Below are 18380 nucleotides of genomic sequence, written 5' to 3' on the forward strand. Positions count from 1 at the left end.
TTAGTAGTTCCTCACTTTCCTATGCATCCCTGCTTTTATTTTACATATTGGTGTGATTTCTACTCTGGCTGGTTACATTAAGACTCCGTGTCTTACTGAATGTCCTGTGTTCTTGAAATACGCTTTTGGCTACTGGCTATTCAAGCCACCCATTTCATACAAAAACTGCATCTTTTGCTGTTGATCGGAGCTTAATCTTACAGCAGTTGTGGTTTTATTCTTCATATAAATATTTTGTATTGTGAAATAATGCATACATTCAGCCATGGAAAAAGAATATAAACAAGACATTAATTTTCACTGGTTGTTTATCTAGTGCTTTCTTCTACTGTCTTTTGAAATAAGTATTTTTTTTGTGTGTGTTACTCTACATCTTGTAAATTGATGTTTAGTTTCTACAAAATATAGTAAAGTAGCTTCTGCAACTTTAGTCTAACACTGGGTGGATATTTGTTAAGGGTGGGGTTTGGTTCCAAGTATTTTAACTGTTGGTAAAGGTATGCTGAAGAAATTATTTTGTTTTGGAAGCTTAATTTTTTCAAATTTTACTTAAGTTTTTGAAATTTTAAGAAAGTGTTGCATGAGCTGACCTAAGCAGTTACCAAAGTACAAGTGTTGCTGGAGTTTTATAAATGGGATAAATTTGGCAGCAACTTATGCACGTGTGCACACACACGAACTTTAATGTAAATATATATATGTTTATATAGCTTACATAGCTAGAAGGAGACACTATTTACAATATATTTATAAATGTCTTCTAAGCTTTTTTGACTGTTCCTTTTGATCTTATCAATGAAGCTGTTTTACTGTAGTTCAGAATAGCCAAATAGCCAAACTACTGTTTACTAATAAGCTACCTTTTACAAGCAAGCACGAAGACATTAGCATTTTAGCTTTCAAATACTAAAAGGGCTATTATGAACATTCATTGCTCCCCTCCATTGAAAATTGTACTTTGCGTTCATTATATTGTTTGAGAGTGAAGACTTCAAAGATTCGTTAAAAAAAATTACAGTGGGAATGATTACTATTAAAAAATAAAAATTCTGTATTATGTTAAGGTGATTTTAGCCTCCTGGCTCATAACTGATAAGCTTAGAGGATGATGTTTTTGATTAATGTCATGACCTTCTTGATAGTTCTTGATAATGGTTAGTTTTCTTGCACGGTAGACCTTAGTTAAAGGAATCTAGTGATTGTTTTTAAAATGCAAAACCATTATGTATACCTGAGAAATTACTGAATCAGTTTGTATGGAATGTAAGCTAGTACTGTACTGCCTCTTCATTTTAAGATCTTGGGTAACCTATTGGATAAATCTAATTCGTAAATAAGAATGCTTCTGCTTTGAAGACAAAACTAAACCTAATGATCTATTTCCAATTTTTATATATGTTTTATCAGAAAACATAATTTTAAATGTTTTAAATTCCATTTCATGAGGAAGTTTGAATAATACATGTTACAGAATATAGTCAGTTTTTCTTGTTCTTTCAAGGTAAAATATATTCGGGGTAATAAAGTAGCTTGAGGTTGTAAAAACTAATGAAATGATGTTCTTGTTAGGGAGAACAAAACCTCAAGTCTTCCATCAGAGCGTGGAAGTGTGCTAGTGTTTTTACCAGGTGAGTATAGGTCTTAATACCTTCCTTATTCCTTATTTGTCATTTTACATGCTTTCTCCTGGCACTTCTTCCAATTGTGTTAAATGCGTTTAACCAGGGCTGGTTGATTTCAGGTATTCTTTTCCTTCAACTAGCAAGCGTGCACATCCATGAAAACTTTGAAGACCCTTGGGCACATTCAAGGGGAGAGGCACCTTGGAGCCGGGAGGCGCAGCTCTTTCCTTGGGCACAGTGATGTCTGTCCTTACCAGGACTTTACAACTCTGTTAATCTTTCTGAATTTCCCTCCTGTGCTGAGCTTAGGAGTAGGCATGCCAGCAGTAGTGCTAGGAAGACAGCACACCAGCACAGAGGTATACTGCATTTGCAGTGTATCTATGGGTGGAGGATGCTTCCTGCCAGCTAAATGGCGTTAGAGATATCTTTTTCTCAGTTACTCTCTCTGTAAAATTGATAGCCAGGAGTTACTTCGTGTCTGTAGGACCCGTTCCATTTTGCCATTAACAAGGAGACAATCTGTTGCTTCTGGTCTCTTGTTTTAGTGTTTGAATGGTGTGCTTTCAGACTTCCTCTGGTACTCTGAGCCTTTGTTCTAGGTTGAAATTATTTTAGCGCTTTCACTTCCTATCTTTTCTGGTAACAGGTGATACAAAGAGCCCTGTTAACTGTACAGTTGTATTTTTAACAGATTATATATATGTTTGTGTATTTATATGTGTGTGTGTACACACACATGTTCCCAGTGGGCTACATTAAGTTTGCACAACCAGTCTTAATTCTGGCACTTTCATTGGAGCACTTGACATGGTGACTTTTTGTTTCTTGAGTATATACTTTGGTGTATGGTTCTTCAGACTCGTTACAGGGAAAAAAATGGAAAAAGAGCTTAGGCTGAGCTGACTGATTCATCACTGAGCTAGACTTTCAAGTAATACAATACGCTTCTGCAAGACTAGCTGGTGGGCTAAATAAAAGCAACAGTAGTTTGTCATTCTCTTCAGGAGCTTGCACAAGATGGGGATGGCCTGATTTCTCTGTTCTTCACGCATACCTGCTGATGGCAGGAATTTCGTGGCTTAAAGCTTTAGTTTTCTTTCAAAGGATTGTGCTGTTACTGTCCTAAATTTTATCTGTTCTACTCATGGCAACCTCTTCGGTTTGTGTTTTCCCTTTCAATTCTCAATGTACTGCTCTCCATATTGCCTTAGTGTGTTTGCCAGATTTTGTTACTAGTCAGTTTTTCATTCCAAGATCTGCTTTTCCTGTTGGCATCGCTTTTTTTGCTGGAGTCCTGATGAGCTCTCATTTCTTCCAGAACTGGTCAGATAATACCTACTGTGTCTAGTAGGTAATTAGTGTTAATATTGTTTATAGCCTAGTAATCACAGCCTAATTCTGACAATCATGGATGAAGTCTCTTTTAATTATTTTTAAACAAATTGGATTCAAGCACTGATGTCTTACTCAAGTATGTAATTGGGCAGAATGGCAAGTAGGAAGCATTAAACAGCAAGATAGTGAAGCAGTACTTAGTGGGATTGAGTAGGTCTGGCAGGCTGAGTCCAAACAGCTCCACATCATGGTGTTGTGTTTTCTTTATATCTTTAATTACATGCTCTAGTTCATTCATGATCAGATAGCATTATTTACAGTTTATTATTATATAGAAAAATGTATCTTCTGTATGTTTTTGTCTATGGTGCTAAAAGTGTTTTTGCTTAGAGCTTTGTTAATTAATTGCTTGGACTACAGATTCATTATTGTGCTAGTCAAAGAACGGGCAGTGGAACTCCCACAGAACAGATGGGAGTTAAGAATTTAAGTGGAAGTGAGAAGTGGTTTTAGTTGTTAATGATCACTAAAAAGAAAACTGTTGATTACTTTTTCCCCTAGGTTTGAATGAAATAAGCTGCATGCACTCATGTCTCACAAATATGTTTAACAAGAGGTACGTTAAACCACATTTATTTATTTCAGATTGATTAAACTTGAACATGAATCTCTCATCTATGAGAGTCCTAAGTACAGCAGGTGACTTAGCATAGAGGTATAATAAATTTTTATATTCTTGCATCACTAAATATTTAATACATTTTCTTTAGGTGGCAAGTGTACCCACTCCACTCACGTGTGACATTAGAGGAACAAAGCAATGTATTTTTGACTCCAGTTCCTGGCTACAGAAAAGTAAATATTGTTGAATCATTACTTTTATTATGTGTGTAGATCCGTTTGCTATGAAGAATATTAACTGTGCCAATTAAACTTAACTGCATGAGGGCAAAGCAGGTTTTTTCTATTTTTTTTCCTCCTCAGGATGTAAGCTGCTGCTCTTACCAAGCTGTTGCTTTAACTAGTATTTAGACGTCAAGAGATGTAGAAATAACAGAAAGTTACACTTAAATTACTGTGTGACACTGCTTTTATCCTTCAGGATAGTTTGTGCATGTTGATTCTTCTGTCTGCATGACAGAGGCACAGCAGAGCAGAATACTTCCGTGTGTGGGGGGGTCTCTGTCCTGCTTTTTGCCCCCCGTTTTGGTTATTCTCTTGTTTTTTTATCCTTGCTAATACTGAGTTACTTTGTTACGATGGAGGCATGAGGAAATACTGGCGTTCTTCAAGATTGTTGTCATACACTGTATTACTTCACTATGCTTTTCTGCTATGAGGAAAATAAAATGGAGGTTTCCTTGTGTTGTATTGCTTGTTCTTTCACATGCAGAGCAGAATTATTATGTTTACACCACAATTATATTTCATATCGGGTTGGATTTTTTCATGTAGACGTGGTAAGTAGGTTTTTCTTTATTCATTCCTTGTTCCTTTCTTGCTTCAAAACCCAGATTATTCTATCTACAAACATAGCTGAGAGCTCCGTAACGGTTCCTGATGTTAAGTATGGTAAGTCTTCTAAATTTTGAAACTGTGTGCGCATTGTATTTGTAGTGTCTTCTTTACTTGTGCTTGCCTAATTCTTGCAACACATCACCGTTTCACTAAGCCTTTAAGTTGGAGTTCAGTTTTGACAGCTATGGAGTTTCCTTTTACAACAGGAAACAGTTTTAAACCTGGATATATGGACAAATAGTACAGCTATTGAGTAGGGTGCTAATTTTAATCCTTTGCTGGAGGAAAAAAGACCCCTTATTCTAGATGCAGTAACAAGCAGAATCATACCTTATGACACAAGTACCTGAAGCTTTTTATTCACATTCTGAATATATTTTCATTTTAAAATACTTGTGTCTGTTTAGGCAAACTCAAATGTAGAATATCTAAATGCAGAATGATTGCCTTTTAAAGCTCATCATCTTTGACACTTATTATATTGAAGCTTAAATTTATTTGTAGTACTGTTAGTGTTCTCAGTAGCCTGGTTCTAGTTGTTAGAAAACCAACGAAGAGAATAATGGATTTGTCAATGATTGAAACATTCCTTTTCTGATAACGCAAAATCAACGGTATTTATTACACTGCTGTGAGGATGAATTACTTCTTAATATTAAGATTTTGTTTTCTTAACTGCAGTGATAGATTTCTGCTTAATTAGAACTTTGGTTTGTGATGAGGAAACTAATTACCAAAGTTTGAGACTTTGCTGGGCATCTAAAACAAACTGTTATCAAAGAAAAGGTAAGATGGCAAGAGGGAATGGAAAGGAATTTTAGAAGTTAACCTTGATGAAGAATTCTGTTACATTTTAGTTTTTTTACTCAGTGTAAAGGACTGATGATTTTTGTCATGAGTTGTTCATATAGAAACTTTATTCCTTACCATGTCAGGATATTAAAATTGGTTATGCAGCTATGCCTGAATGTTACATTTTGTTCAACTATTTTTTACAGAGGTAAGTTTTGTGTATTATTGAAAAATACTAAAATTAACAGGCCATGAAACTTACGAGGATTTGTTATTTAATAGTTATTTTTTTAATTATGTGCGTTTTTTCTTTAAAGGGAGAAAGCTACTGCTAGGTATTGACTACTCATGGTTTTCTGCAGGAAAAGATTTCTTTCATGTCTATCTGTTGCTCAAGTTAGTGGAAGATCTACAGCAGTGTCATCAGTGTATACCAGTGTTTGTAGCACAAGGTTAAACGAGAATTTGTATCACCTATTCTAGTTAGTGCTTGTTGATATCAAAGTCTTTAGTTTCAATGGAAAGGAGTAATAAATAAATAAGTGACATCTTTAGATAAAAAAGTATCTTCATTTTTTTTAAACCTATGATGACTTCACAGTCACAGCGTTACTGCCTTTTGGTTCTGGGTCAGTGTTGGTTATGACAGCCAACCAATATACAACTGGTAGCAGCGGCAGCATTTTGTATAGTAGGAGACTTAGATTTTTTTATGCATATGACTTAAAAATGTGGCCTTACACTCCGGTGGAGTATCCCACTGAGTAGAGTACCCTTTAGTTTGTTGAAGTGAATGCTGTATGGAGTTGTGAAGACAGACTTTCAAATCAATGTGTTGTCTATAAGTAGTGGATCATAAAAATATTTTGCTGTTTGTCATACTACGTAATTGTTGTTTTATAGAAGATTTTTGATAGCTATAGAGCGAAGTAGGAAATCCAAGTATGCTCATTGTGTATTTCTATAAACTCAAAGCCTATTGACTCTGCATATAGGATCTTCAGTTTGAGGGTATGCCAAAACTTGCACTGACATACTTACCTGTATTAGATTTAGACTTGGTAGGACTTGCCTTCTCCTGGTTTTGAGGAAGTGTATTTTAGAGCAGGATGTCTCATCTGTTCAACTGAGATGAATGGATGAAAGAAAAATAACTGTCCCAAATCCGCATCTATGTGGAAGAGGTATTTGGGTGAAATGTACAGTAAGTAAATTTTGTTAGAGCTGCTATGAAAGCAAAATTACTCTATCTGATGCATATGTAGGAAAGGAGAGAGAGTCTTTACTGGGCCCAGCTGTTGCAAGAGAGCAAAACACTGGTCAGCCTGCAGCATCAGCTGTTGCATACTGCACAGCTGTCCAGAAAGCTTGTAGACATTTTTTTGAACTATCGGACTTAAGCAGTTTTCAAATTAATGTTTTGCTCTTCTGTGAAGGTCGCGCTGGACGTGTTTCCAATGGGTATTGTTACAGGCTTGTATACAAGAAGTTCTGGAGAGACTGTATTCCAGAGAAGTCAGTACCTGAGATATTGGTAAGAATTTGGGGAGACACAAAGGACTTCTTTTTTTCCTTAGGTGTTTGGATGTAGCAGAGACTTTGCGTGAAGGGAGTGTAATATTTAAATAGCGGCTAGTAGCTGTACCACTGAATAGAATTGAATTTGAGAAATAGTTGATAAAGACCATATGTTGTTTTGTACGTGGGGGATGCATTGTAACAGTATAATCAGTGTGACTTTAGAAAATAACATTCTATTCAAAACAAAAATATCCTTAGTTATGCAAAATTAATTTCAGGTTTTACTGAATTATAAACTTAATTTAGGATTACTTTTTATATAAAAAGCAATTGTTACATACTTTTGTGTATGTATAGATAGATATATATACACTTTTAAATATGGTAGATATATGTGTACTTTTAGATAAAAAGTAATTATATCATAAATCATAAACTGTGCACCTTAGCAAAAAGTAACAATAGCATCATCTTCCCTTCAGTGTTGTCCATTGGGAGCTACAGTGTTAAAAATAAAAAGGCTTGATATGGGGGAACCAAAAGCCTTGTTGGCAACAGCTCTTTCTCCACCCAATTTAAGTGACATTGAACGTACCATCCTTCATCTGAAAGAGGTAGGCATTCTTTTAATGCTGTTAAAATCAAGGTAATCAAAACGTACTGTATTCCTTGTTACTTAAAAGGCAGTAGTAACCTTAATTGGAACCTAAGATAAGAACTGTGTGTAGAGAATGTTTTGTCATGTTTGGCTGCTACTTGGTTACCATCTTCTTTGGCGTAATTTCTGCAGTTGCTTCATTTATAGAGGATTAGAATGTAATTGGGGATTAAAAGCAGAATCATGGAGAAATTATACTGTTTGTGAACTAACATTTGTGATGAGAAAGAATAGGAAAAAGGTTAGAGAACTTGAGCTCCATAGGTGAAATTATTTATTAATCAGTAGCAAAATCACTCGTATACCTTATGATCAGTTTGATCATCAGTTTGAACATCCCCCTTTCCACCTGCATGGGGGAATTGGTGATTTTGCTTTTCAATTATAAATTCAGTATGGAGTAGAATGCCAAATGCATTAAAGTTGCTTCATTTCCAAAGTGCATAAGAAGTGACAGTTGTATACAATAGGTTGTGTATATACTGGATGTGTAGTAAAAGTTGTGAAATACTAGATTTTTCAAATTGATTTAAGGATGTCAACTTAATTAGATATGGCTCTAATTGATATTGCTTTGAGATGGGTTTGTAAGAAATCAGAACAAGAAACAACCGGTCTTAGATTTACTTGATTAACCTTTACAAATAATTTAAATTTCTCTAGCTGGGAGCACTTACGACTTGTGTGCAAGCAGAAGAAAATCCACATGATGGTGAGCTGACTTATTTGGGAAGAGTATTGCTACATTTGCCAGTGGATCTGCATCTTGGAAAGTTGATAGTCCTTGGACATACCTTTGGGTGTTTAGAAGAATGCCTTATTATAGGTAACAGAAAGAAGAACATGTGAACAACTTTCTATAAAAACAAGTAACTTCCAGGTTTTCATTTTGATTTGTTTTTTTTTGTTGTAGCTGCAGCACTCTCTCTGCGGAGTATTTTTGCAGTGCCTTTCAAACATTACATTGATGGATACAGGTATTATAATAATCCTTGATGTTTTATGTCTTCCTGGCTACACTTGGGAGCAGAGGGCAAAGCTAACCATAAAATGTCATTTTTAATGTCATGAGTTTAACTGTACTTTGTGGTACTTCGACAGAAAAAAGAGAGGCTTTTTCCAGAGCAGCTGAAGTACTGAAATATTGCTACATGAACTAACTGGTATCACAGAATTAACTCAACCATTTCTGTGTGGAAGACCTGATTCTTCTGCTTTGTCTTCCTGATGTGGACATGTGGCAGTGTTTATTAAAAATAAGTACCAAAAACACAATCCTTGTTATTCTGCCCACACAGCTTATCAGCAAGGAAATGTGAATAAGGAAAAAATAATTACAATAAATGTGTTGACCTTGTTTATTAATGTACTGGAAAATGCTAATAGTGTAGCTGTATAATAAATTCAACATTGGAATAAGACTATTGTTGATAATTCTTTTTTGTTTTTACTGCCAGGAGCAAACTGTTTTTTTCTGGGAATAGTAAGAGTGACTGTATTGCAATCGTGAATGCATTTAAGGTAAATCTTATTTTCTGTGTGATCTCAGTTTATCGGGTTTCATTGGAAGGTGAGAAGCTTTGCCTTTGTATGATTGGTGGAGTGTTTTTGCTTTGAAGTTCTTAAAAACTTTATACCTAGCCTTCTAATTATTCAGATTATTACTAAATAGGTATCTTGCACTATATAACACTACTAGTATTAGTATCAATTATAAGTCAAATTTTACCGCTGTGAGGGAGCTGCACAACTTTGCACCAAAGGCAGGCAGCAAGAAATGGGGTAAAACAAGTTGCATCGCTCAGTTTCTGGGTATATTTCCTACTTTTCATGATCTCCTTTGGCTTTTGAGGTATTTGTTCTACTAAGCGGCTGGAAAACACTGTGAAGAGGAGAGAGAGAGTAGGAGTACACCATTATTTCTTGCTAGAAATATCTGCGTATCTGCTTGCTAGAGGTAGAAGGAAATTTTAAGCAAGACATGAAACAGTTAGGTTCTCTTGACCCCCTGTGATCTTTTCCATGAAAGAGCTCTTTTATATGGGGAGGCAGATTCTTTCCAACCAAAAAGGTGGATCTGTATAATTCCACATACTATCAAATTGATGTCTTGTCACTTCCAACAGAGCAAATGGTAGTTAATCAGTAAGCAAAATGTAGTTACTAACATGAGTCACTTGAATCACAGAATGTTTGCAATTCTTCTTGCATGTTGTAACACTTCTATGACCCAGCCACGCTTTTCAGACCTTCAGTAATGCTTTCTTAAAACTAGATTTTGCAGCCACGTCACTAGGTGTGCTTGCAGATGAGCAAAAGAAGACCCAGAGTTCTTGTGGACCTTCAACAAAATCAGAGCAAGAATGCTCTTAAGAGTGAAGGTTATTCTTATCTGCCTAGGAACCAACCAAGCAAGAACCACGTTGAGACTAAAATCCTAGAATTGAGGTTGAAAAGGAACTCAGGAGGTCTGTAGTCTGATCACCTGCTCAAAGCAGGTTCAGTAGTGAGATCAGTTAAGGTTATTCAGGGTTTTATCTAGCTGAGAGTTTGAAACCTCAGAGGAGGGAGACTGTGCAAAGTGTAAGGGCAACCTGATCTGTCTGATGGTCCTAGTTGTGAACAAATATTGCCTAATACCTAATTAAATATTAAAAGTAAAGCTATATTACTAAACTTGTGTTCCTGGCTCACTTCGAAGTACAGTGTCAACTTCTGAATTCTGTAGTACAAAAGACACTGAAATACCATTAGTCTAGCAGAATGCCCTGAGATGACTAGGGTGTGGGACACATGATGGAAAGGCTGAAAGGTGCGTTTGTTCAGTCCTAAGAAGAGGGTGCTTAAAGGGTGATCTTAGTTGATAACTTCGTCCACCTACCAGCAGAATGTAGAGTAGAGGGAGGGAGCCAGACATTTTTGGAGGCCTACAGCCATAGGACAAGAGGCTGTGGATACAGATTGCAACAGGGGAGGTTCTACTGAGGTGCTACAGTGCAGAGGGATGGAAATCAACTGTAAAATGTATTCAAACAGTAAAATAGGTTGTCCACAGAGGTTAGGGCATCTCTGTTCTTGGAGGTATTCAGAACTTGATTTGATAAGATCCTCAGAAATGTGATATAAGTTGGCCCTGCTGTGTGGGATTTTGGAACGGTTGATTTGAAGAAATCTCTCAAGTTACTCAGTGATTCAGATTTCCATATACTCTTTTAACATTTGTAGTATCTATTAGCACAAGGGCATCTCTGTTTTTTAAACTAGTGCATCCAAAGTATCCTCAGTAATTGTAGTAATGTGGGGAAAACTGTAGTAACGTGGGGAAAAATTTAATGGATTTCAATGTTGCGTGAATTTTTTTGAAATAATTATTACCAACACTTTATGCCTGAATACTAAGCCACTTCTTTCTTAGGCATGGCAGGTCTGCAGACAAAAAGGAGAGTTGAGACATCCCAAGGTTAGTTAAACTTTCTTCTTTTCTATTCAAGGTTGGTTACTTCAGCATTGGCATATTTGGTGTTCTTAGTGTAAGCACTTTGGGCTGACAGTCATTCATGGTTACAGTTTTCATAAGTAAATAAAAGTACAGGTTTTGAGGGATCACAGTGAGTCTTTGACACCATTGACGCCAGCGCCACTTATTTTTAAGTAACCCGTTATGTAGTCCCTTTCATAGATGGATTAACAATGGCCAGAAGGTTTGAAATCCAAGCAGAAAAGAGAAACTGAGCTGTAGTTGAAAGACATTTTTACAATCATAGGTGTCAAGGGGGGTGAGAGGAAATAGAAGGTGGAAGATCTGTGCATCAGTCTCAGAAGTCAGCCGTACAGTTTCAAAAGTCAGTAGTATGCACACAATAACTGCCTCTGGTATTTTTTCTATATGTAAGATAAAACTTCTTTGACTTCCTCACTTCTTTCAGACCATAATAAATTTTACGAATACCAGTGCATAACATGCACTGAGTTACAACGAATGTCTGAAGTTCTTCATCCTGCTGTTCTGTTTGTCTGCTTTTGCCATGTTCTTAAAGCAGATTCTATAGTAGCAGCACAGAGGAGTTGGACTTTACGGTTTATATGAAAAATCTTAATGTCCTGCAGCTGCACTGGTGGTGCCCAAAGTAGAGCTTTAGTCAAATACATAATTCTTATGCCAAGTACTTCATTGGATGCAAAGAATGCTCTGAAATAGATCAGATTCTTCTGTCATTTTATGTAATTACTATTTGTGTCCACATGGAAGAATATGAGAGAGAACTTACTAGTAGTATAGGAAACATGATTCTAGCAATTTTTGCGTATGCATTTTTTGCTTTCTTTTCCAGGATGAGCTTGGGTGGGGTCGATCAAATTATATTCATATCAAGAAAGTTAGAGAGGTAAGCTAAAACAGATCATTCTTATAAATAGGATGTAAATTTTTCTTAATTTCTACAGATGTTAATACCCTGAATAAGCCTACTTAGACACTATTATGTATGCATCTAGGTATATATTTTCTTTAAACTAAATTGAACACTTAGTATTATCTCTCCACTCTCAGAGAAACAACAGATGTTTAAAGTGACATTAAATAATTAACCGTTAGTGCCTGGAGGAGGGCTACAGAGATGGTGAAGGGTCTGGAGGGGAGGATGTACGAGGAGCAGCTGAGGCCCCTCGGTTTGTTCAGCCTTGAGCAGAGCAGGCTGAGGGGAGGCCTCATGGCGGCCTGCAGCTCCCTCACGAGGGGAGCGGAGGGGCAGGCGCTGAGCTCTGCTCTCTGGGGACAGCGACAGGACCCGAGGGAACGGCATGGAGCTGGGACAGGGGAGGGTCAGGCTGGGGGTTAGGGAAAGGTTCTGCACCCAGAGGGTGGTCGGGCACTGGGACAGGCTCCCCAGGGAAGTGGTCATGGCACTGAGCCTGACGGAGTTCAAGGAGCATTTGGACACCGCTCTCAGACACATGGTCTGTTTTTGGGTAGTGCTGTGTGGAGCCAGGAGTTGGACTCGATGATCCTTGCATATCTCTTCCAACTCAGGATATTCCATGATTCTAACCATTCAGTGTAGAATCTTAGAACTATAGAATGGTTTGGATTGGAATGGACCTTTAAAGATAATCCTGTCCAAATCCCCTGCCATGGGCAGGGACATTTCACTAGGTCATGTTGACTAAATCCCCATCCAGCCTGAACTTGAACACTTCCAGGGATTTTGTTTGGTGTCATCTAAGAACTTGAGGCCTGCCCAAGAATAAAATCTAGTATTGCAAGTTGTTTTAAAACCTAGAGTAGAGGTGTGCTAAGCAGTGTATTAGATGAAACGCACATTAACGTCATGTAAAAAGTAAGGGGGTTTGCCCACTTGCTTAGGCTAGTACTAAGATTTAATTTTCATTTGTGAACCGTTGTTTTTATCTGTTTGATTTATAACTTAGAGTTGGAATTTCAGGTGGCAGAGTTATTTAACCTCTTGAAAACGCGAGTTGGAGAATTTAACATGTTTATTAATACTCAGCCATCTGCTGTGGATGAGGAATATGTATGTAAGCAACGCTTCATTTTGCAGGTAATACTTTAATGACTCTTCGGGGCATTATTTACAAAGTTTATAACTGGACGTTTACATAGTAGTACTGACAAATTAGTGGTATACCCGGTGTTTCAAAATTTACAATGTGTGTTAGTCCTTTGGTTACCCCTTCTGATTCTGACAGCTCATCAAAACAAAGCAAAGTGATACGTAGACAAATTAAACTTGTATCCGGGTTAATCTTTGTCAAAGTCATAAAAATACTCTGAAGACGGGTGGTTTGAGTTGGAAGGAGGAGAACTAACCTTTATGAAAATGATGTTTTCACTTCTTTTGAGTGCTCTGTTTGGACTACCACTGGCTTGGTTAGTTACTGGGGAGAAAAATCAGATTCCTTTCAGCTACTGTAACTTGTCAATTTTTAATGACATTTCTCTTCCTATTTCGACTGATTAGTAGTTATTCTTATTTTCATGGACCTATTTATCATATATTTATTATGTCAATGGCAATTGGTTTAACTGTCTAAGCAGTGAACTTTCCAGACCTGAATCGTTAAATACAGTATGATGTAATGTGAAAAGTGAACAGCTGTCATAACAGTATTTTATGTGAGTTTCTTAAAAATTGAAATGAGGGTTAACCATTGTAGTTTTCATAGACTAAGTCTGCTTGCAGAAATACTAAATTATTGTTCAAGAAGTTGAAGTCTTCTCGTGGAAGTATGTTTTTAAAGGATAGGATTTGCATGAGTTAACCTTTATTTTGAAACTACTGTAATTCTTGCTAAGAGACAGACAAATATATGAAGATCTGCCAGTATCTCTTTATACTGCAAGTATATCTCTTTGAGGAGCTGAATATAATGAGCTGTAATTTCCAAAATATTTTCATGATTTCAGGTTGTAATGGCTGGTGCTTTCTATCCAAACTACTTCACTTTTCAAAAATGTAATGAAGAAGTGGCAGTGAGAGACCTTGCTGGCAAAGATCCAAAAACCACTGTGTTGGTATGTTAAGATGGTGAATGTCTTAACCAAGCATCAAGTAATAAGACTATGTAGTGTTAGGGTAGTATTTCTCAATTTCTTTTTTTTTTTTCTTGGGCCAGGACAGAAATAATTATCTACCCTGATCTGCACTTGCTGTCTTCTCTCCTATCTCCCTTTCTTTGAATGTAATAAACATTGTGTGGGTGGGCAATTTAAAAAGAATTCTTACTGAGAACTGTCTGTGCATTAGACTGGTAGTGTCACGCAGACAGCCAACTCCAAAAAAACTAATAAAATATTTTAAAGCGTACTTTTTACGAGTACTTTATTTAAGAGTACAACATTAGGCTGTTTGCAAAATGAGCTGCTGTAACTTCAGTGTTACTTCTTTGTAATATCCTTCTTGGAACTATATGACACGTGTGGTTATTTTGAGGTTACTCAAGTGTTGCACCATTCCTTTTTTTCTCTGTAGACATTTTTAGTTAATTGAATAACTAAGTTTGAAATGGTTGACTTGATTTTGCTGAATGGTTTGCAGTTTAGACTAGAAAATATTCAGTGTGTCTGAAATAACTATAACACTGTAAAATAACAATGCCTTACGCTTAAAGAAAACAAATCTACAAGCGAGTGAGCCTCATTGAATACGCTTAGATTGGCCCAGGAGAAAATAGGTGAAAAGGAAGGAGAAAAAGCATATTGATGAGGAATTTTGTCATGCTTTACTACGTATCCAAGAAAAGATTCTAGTTCAAAAAGAGTTGCTGGCATGGCGTTTGTTGAACACAAATAAGTTTACATATTACCCCGGGCTAGAGAATGAAGTAGCCACTACCTTCTGAGCCCAGTGGCTCAGCCAGGTTTTAATCACGTTGTAGGCCACATACCCAGACTTCGATAACCCAACTTGAATACAAGGGTGCTGTGAAAGAAGACCATGTAAAAATACTTCTCTACCTGAAGGCAGATAACATGTGCTGTTCTTCCCTGTTACACAGATCTGGCCAGTTTGTGATAGCAGGTAATCAAGTTGATCAGGCGTGACTTGTTCTTGATAAATTGATGTCTATTTCCAGTCACCTTCTCAATCATATGATCAGAAATGGTTTCCGAGAAGACTTGCTCTGTGATTATGTTGGTAACTGGAGTGAGGCTGGCCAGCTTGTAGTTCTCTAGCTCATTTTTGCCATTTTAAAAGTAACTCTGATATGTGGTAGTTCAGCCAGAGCATTCGGGGCTGTAGCTTCTCTAGTTTCCCAGGTAGTGCATGTTGTCCATCATTGGGAACTACATCCTAGGCAAGGAAGCTCTCCTGTTATGAGCAAAAAGAGGGATACTATGCTGCTTCTAGGAGAAATTATCAAAGAAATGTAACTACCAAAGAAGCATTTTTGATTTGTAGTTAGACAAAGAAACTAGTTACCTGCTGGTTTGAGGAGGATGGGGCAGCATTTCTCCAGAGGAGCTGTGGCTGCCCCTGGATTTGTTCAAGGCCAGGCTGGATGGGGCCTTAGGCAGCCTGGTCTGGTGGGTGGCATCCCTGCTCAAGGCAGGGGGTTGGAACTGGGTGATCTTTAAGGCCCCTTCCAACCCAAGCCATTCTGTGATTAGCAGCCAAACTTTGATTTTAATGTCTCTTCAGATTCTTGAATTTAGTACAGTGTGTAGCAATTTTTAAATTTGGGTTTTAGTTTGAGTATTACTGCGGCAGCTCAAGTGAAGGAGAAAACAGTTGACCATTTAGGTGAAGTTAATGATGCCTTAAAATAGTTGAATGTACTCAAGTTTATCTTGTTTTTCTTAACAGGTAAAGAATATTCCGCCCTATGGATATCTATACCATAAACAGTTGCAGTCACTGTTTAGACAGTGTGGGCAGGTAAAATCTGTTGTATATGATGGATCAAGGTAAGTACAAAATATTTTAAATATCATGCCTTTCTCTTGCTCTTGGTTCTGAGGCTAGATCGACTAGGCTAATCGACTTCTTTCTTTGTCAATGGTATACTGACAAAATGAGTTTATTTAATCTGTTTGGAATCAGTAAATTGTTTTTAATGCATTGGCTGGAATAAGAAAGATAGCTTTGAAGTTCAATATGTGTTGTTGAGAATAATATTTGATAAACTATCTCCTTAGAGACCACCTTCTGTTGTTCCTTCTGTTGTGTAACGGGACCTTAACTGCAGCTGATCTGTCTTTGTTTCCAATTTATTTAGTGAATTCAGTTCATTGGTATCGTCAGATTGCTTTGCACAAAATGTGTGTGTCTGGCTGGTTTAGCTGGTCTGCAGGCTGACTGTGGGCTACAACTGCTCAAAGATAATTCATGTACTTTTTCCAATCTTTAATTTTTTTCTTATTCACATATATTTTAACACTTTTATAACTTGTATTAAATATGCTCAGTAAACTTAATATGTGCTTGTGAAAAGGCTAGAATTTTTATTTTTTTTCAACCAGAAGTACAAGTAAAATTTTAAGTCCCATAAGAGTGGTAGGTAAAGCATTTGAGGAAAATATTTTTCACAGTTCTCTGGCCTGCTATGATAAGGACAGGGAAAAGAAATGATGACTTTTCTGGTTTTCTTGTTTTGTTTTTGATTCTTCGAGTATTTATTAGTTTTATTTGGTGGAATTTTTGGAACAGGGCTTTTGTGGAATTCTCCCATAACCCAATGGAGGGCTTTAAGATTCTTCCTGCAGTGTACATGTCAATCAAAATGTCACAGCTGAAAATTCCTCTTGAACTGGATGTTCATTATCCAGATGATATCAAAAGGCAGTTGCAACCTGTGCCAGCTGCAAGCATGGAATCTTTAAGGTAATCATATTCCATAGGGAAAATGGGTTTCTGTGCAGTGAAAGTTGAAATGAGTTTTATAGGATTCAGCGGGATTTTCCTTGGAAGTGTCAGCAAGGGAGAGGTGTTAAGCTCAAAAAAACAGAGATATAAACTTTGTATGAACAGAATGTTTTACAGAAAGAGAAATAAGAGAAATCTGAGCGTACTTTGTTGTTATTTAAGGTTGTAGTCCATTTGCTTTAGGCATATGGAAATACAGCTTTATACAGTATTTTTGGCTCATCACAATGTAGAGATTTCTAAGCCAAAAAAAAAAGGAATGACATTTGGGGAAATAACAGAAGGGGCAGGGAGGTAATGTAACAACAGAAGTGGGGGAGGAGGAAAATAACAGAAAACACTGATGAGGGTTGAGATACAGTAAGTCGTCTTTGTCCATATCTGCTTGTTCTAGAAAAACCTGGCACAGGGGTTTCATTGTTATATTCTGTCTGTGAATTTTAGGATTACCAATCTGGCAAGTCGACCAGATGTTGTAGCTGAATCAATCTGTCTAGCTCCTGATTGGTCTGTAGCCATTTAAATATTTTAAAATCCGAAATCTAAAATAGGAAGGCAGGAATAAACTGTAAAGGTTCAAGTGCGAGTGAATGCTTCACTTCCAGTTGATTGTACTTAATTTTTATTAAAACGCTTCCAGCAGTTTCACTGTGCCCCAAACTGTATTTAAGATCTTCATCAAAACTAATTTTTAAGGGATTCAAGAAGGAAGTCTCTTAAGCTGGAAGGCTAACTTTCATCACGTAAAAGGAAAGCTATATTTCAGGGAAAAAAATGATACGCTGAATGTATATTAGTGCTGTAACATACTCAATTTGTTTTATTTAAAAAAAAAAAAAAAGCTTAAGGCATGCCATAGTGAAGAAAACTCACTATTTATTTAACCTTTGTTCTTTGGATTTCTAGTAACCTGACTGCACAGTTGCTTCTTGGTGTGTATCTTTCTGTATTTGATCATAAAGATGTTAGACAGCTTCTCCTGTAGGACGTTGGCTCTCTCCAGTAATTTTATGTTTTAATCAAATTAATATATTTTAAAAATAAAGGTCATTAAATACATAAATGCATCCTAGGTGCTTATCTTTTCCTTGCAAAATATCATGACTTGTCAGTTAATTATTTTTTCCCTTCACTGTACATGCGCACCTGTGTGGTGAATTAATGTAAGAAGCAGTGAAAGCAGAAAACCTGGACTTTTAACTTTTGAGGTATTGAACATCTGTATTCCATAAACGTTTCAGAGTAAATGTGGACTATCAGAAGCAGACAGTGGAGCCTGTGGAAATCTCATTTGGTACTTCAGAACTGTCAAAGATGATCCCAAATCGTCTCCTGTCCATCAGTGTAACAGAGGTAGGAATGTTATACCCCTGAAGCAAGTCATATCTAGTAATCAGTACCTAGCTAACTTTGCAGAGATGAGTAATCAATAAGTGTAAGTGAAAAGAATGTATACTAAAAATTTTTTAGCAAAACGTTTTTCAGCATTCACAAGAGGCATAAAGAATACTTGTCTAACTTCGAGTAGTTCCATTTTAAATGGTACTC

General features: G+C 36.8%; 1 protein-coding gene across 2 annotated transcripts in view; it reads left to right on the forward strand.

Moving 5' to 3' along the window:
- Positions 1 to 18380, forward strand: part of TDRD9 (tudor domain containing 9) — a 66664-nt gene that overhangs the window by 33300 nt on the left and 14984 nt on the right. Inside the window, exons 9-25 of one of the 2 annotated variants that reach the window (XM_048069836.2) lie at positions 1570 to 1628; positions 3522 to 3576; positions 3731 to 3815; positions 4475 to 4532; positions 5160 to 5264; positions 6707 to 6804; positions 7274 to 7405; positions 8113 to 8275; positions 8363 to 8426; positions 8907 to 8970; positions 10865 to 10909; positions 11781 to 11834; positions 12891 to 13007; positions 13874 to 13981; positions 15774 to 15874; positions 16617 to 16790; positions 18074 to 18185. In XM_048069836.2, the coding sequence (XP_047925793.2) occupies positions 1570 to 1628; positions 3522 to 3576; positions 3731 to 3815; positions 4475 to 4532; positions 5160 to 5264; positions 6707 to 6804; positions 7274 to 7405; positions 8113 to 8275; positions 8363 to 8426; positions 8907 to 8970; positions 10865 to 10909; positions 11781 to 11834; positions 12891 to 13007; positions 13874 to 13981; positions 15774 to 15874; positions 16617 to 16790; positions 18074 to 18185 (1594 nt within the window). The remainder of the gene's footprint in view (positions 1 to 1569; positions 1629 to 3521; positions 3577 to 3730; positions 3816 to 4474; positions 4533 to 5159; positions 5265 to 6706; positions 6805 to 7273; positions 7406 to 8112; positions 8276 to 8362; positions 8427 to 8906; positions 8971 to 10864; positions 10910 to 11780; positions 11835 to 12890; positions 13008 to 13873; positions 13982 to 15773; positions 15875 to 16616; positions 16791 to 18073; positions 18186 to 18380) is intronic. The other variant, XM_048069837.2, reaches the window with a different exon arrangement.

The sequence above is a fragment of the Anser cygnoides genome, chromosome 5 (genome assembly GCF_040182565.1).
Source record: "Anser cygnoides isolate HZ-2024a breed goose chromosome 5, Taihu_goose_T2T_genome, whole genome shotgun sequence".
NCBI lineage: Eukaryota > Metazoa > Chordata > Aves > Anseriformes > Anatidae > Anser > Anser cygnoides.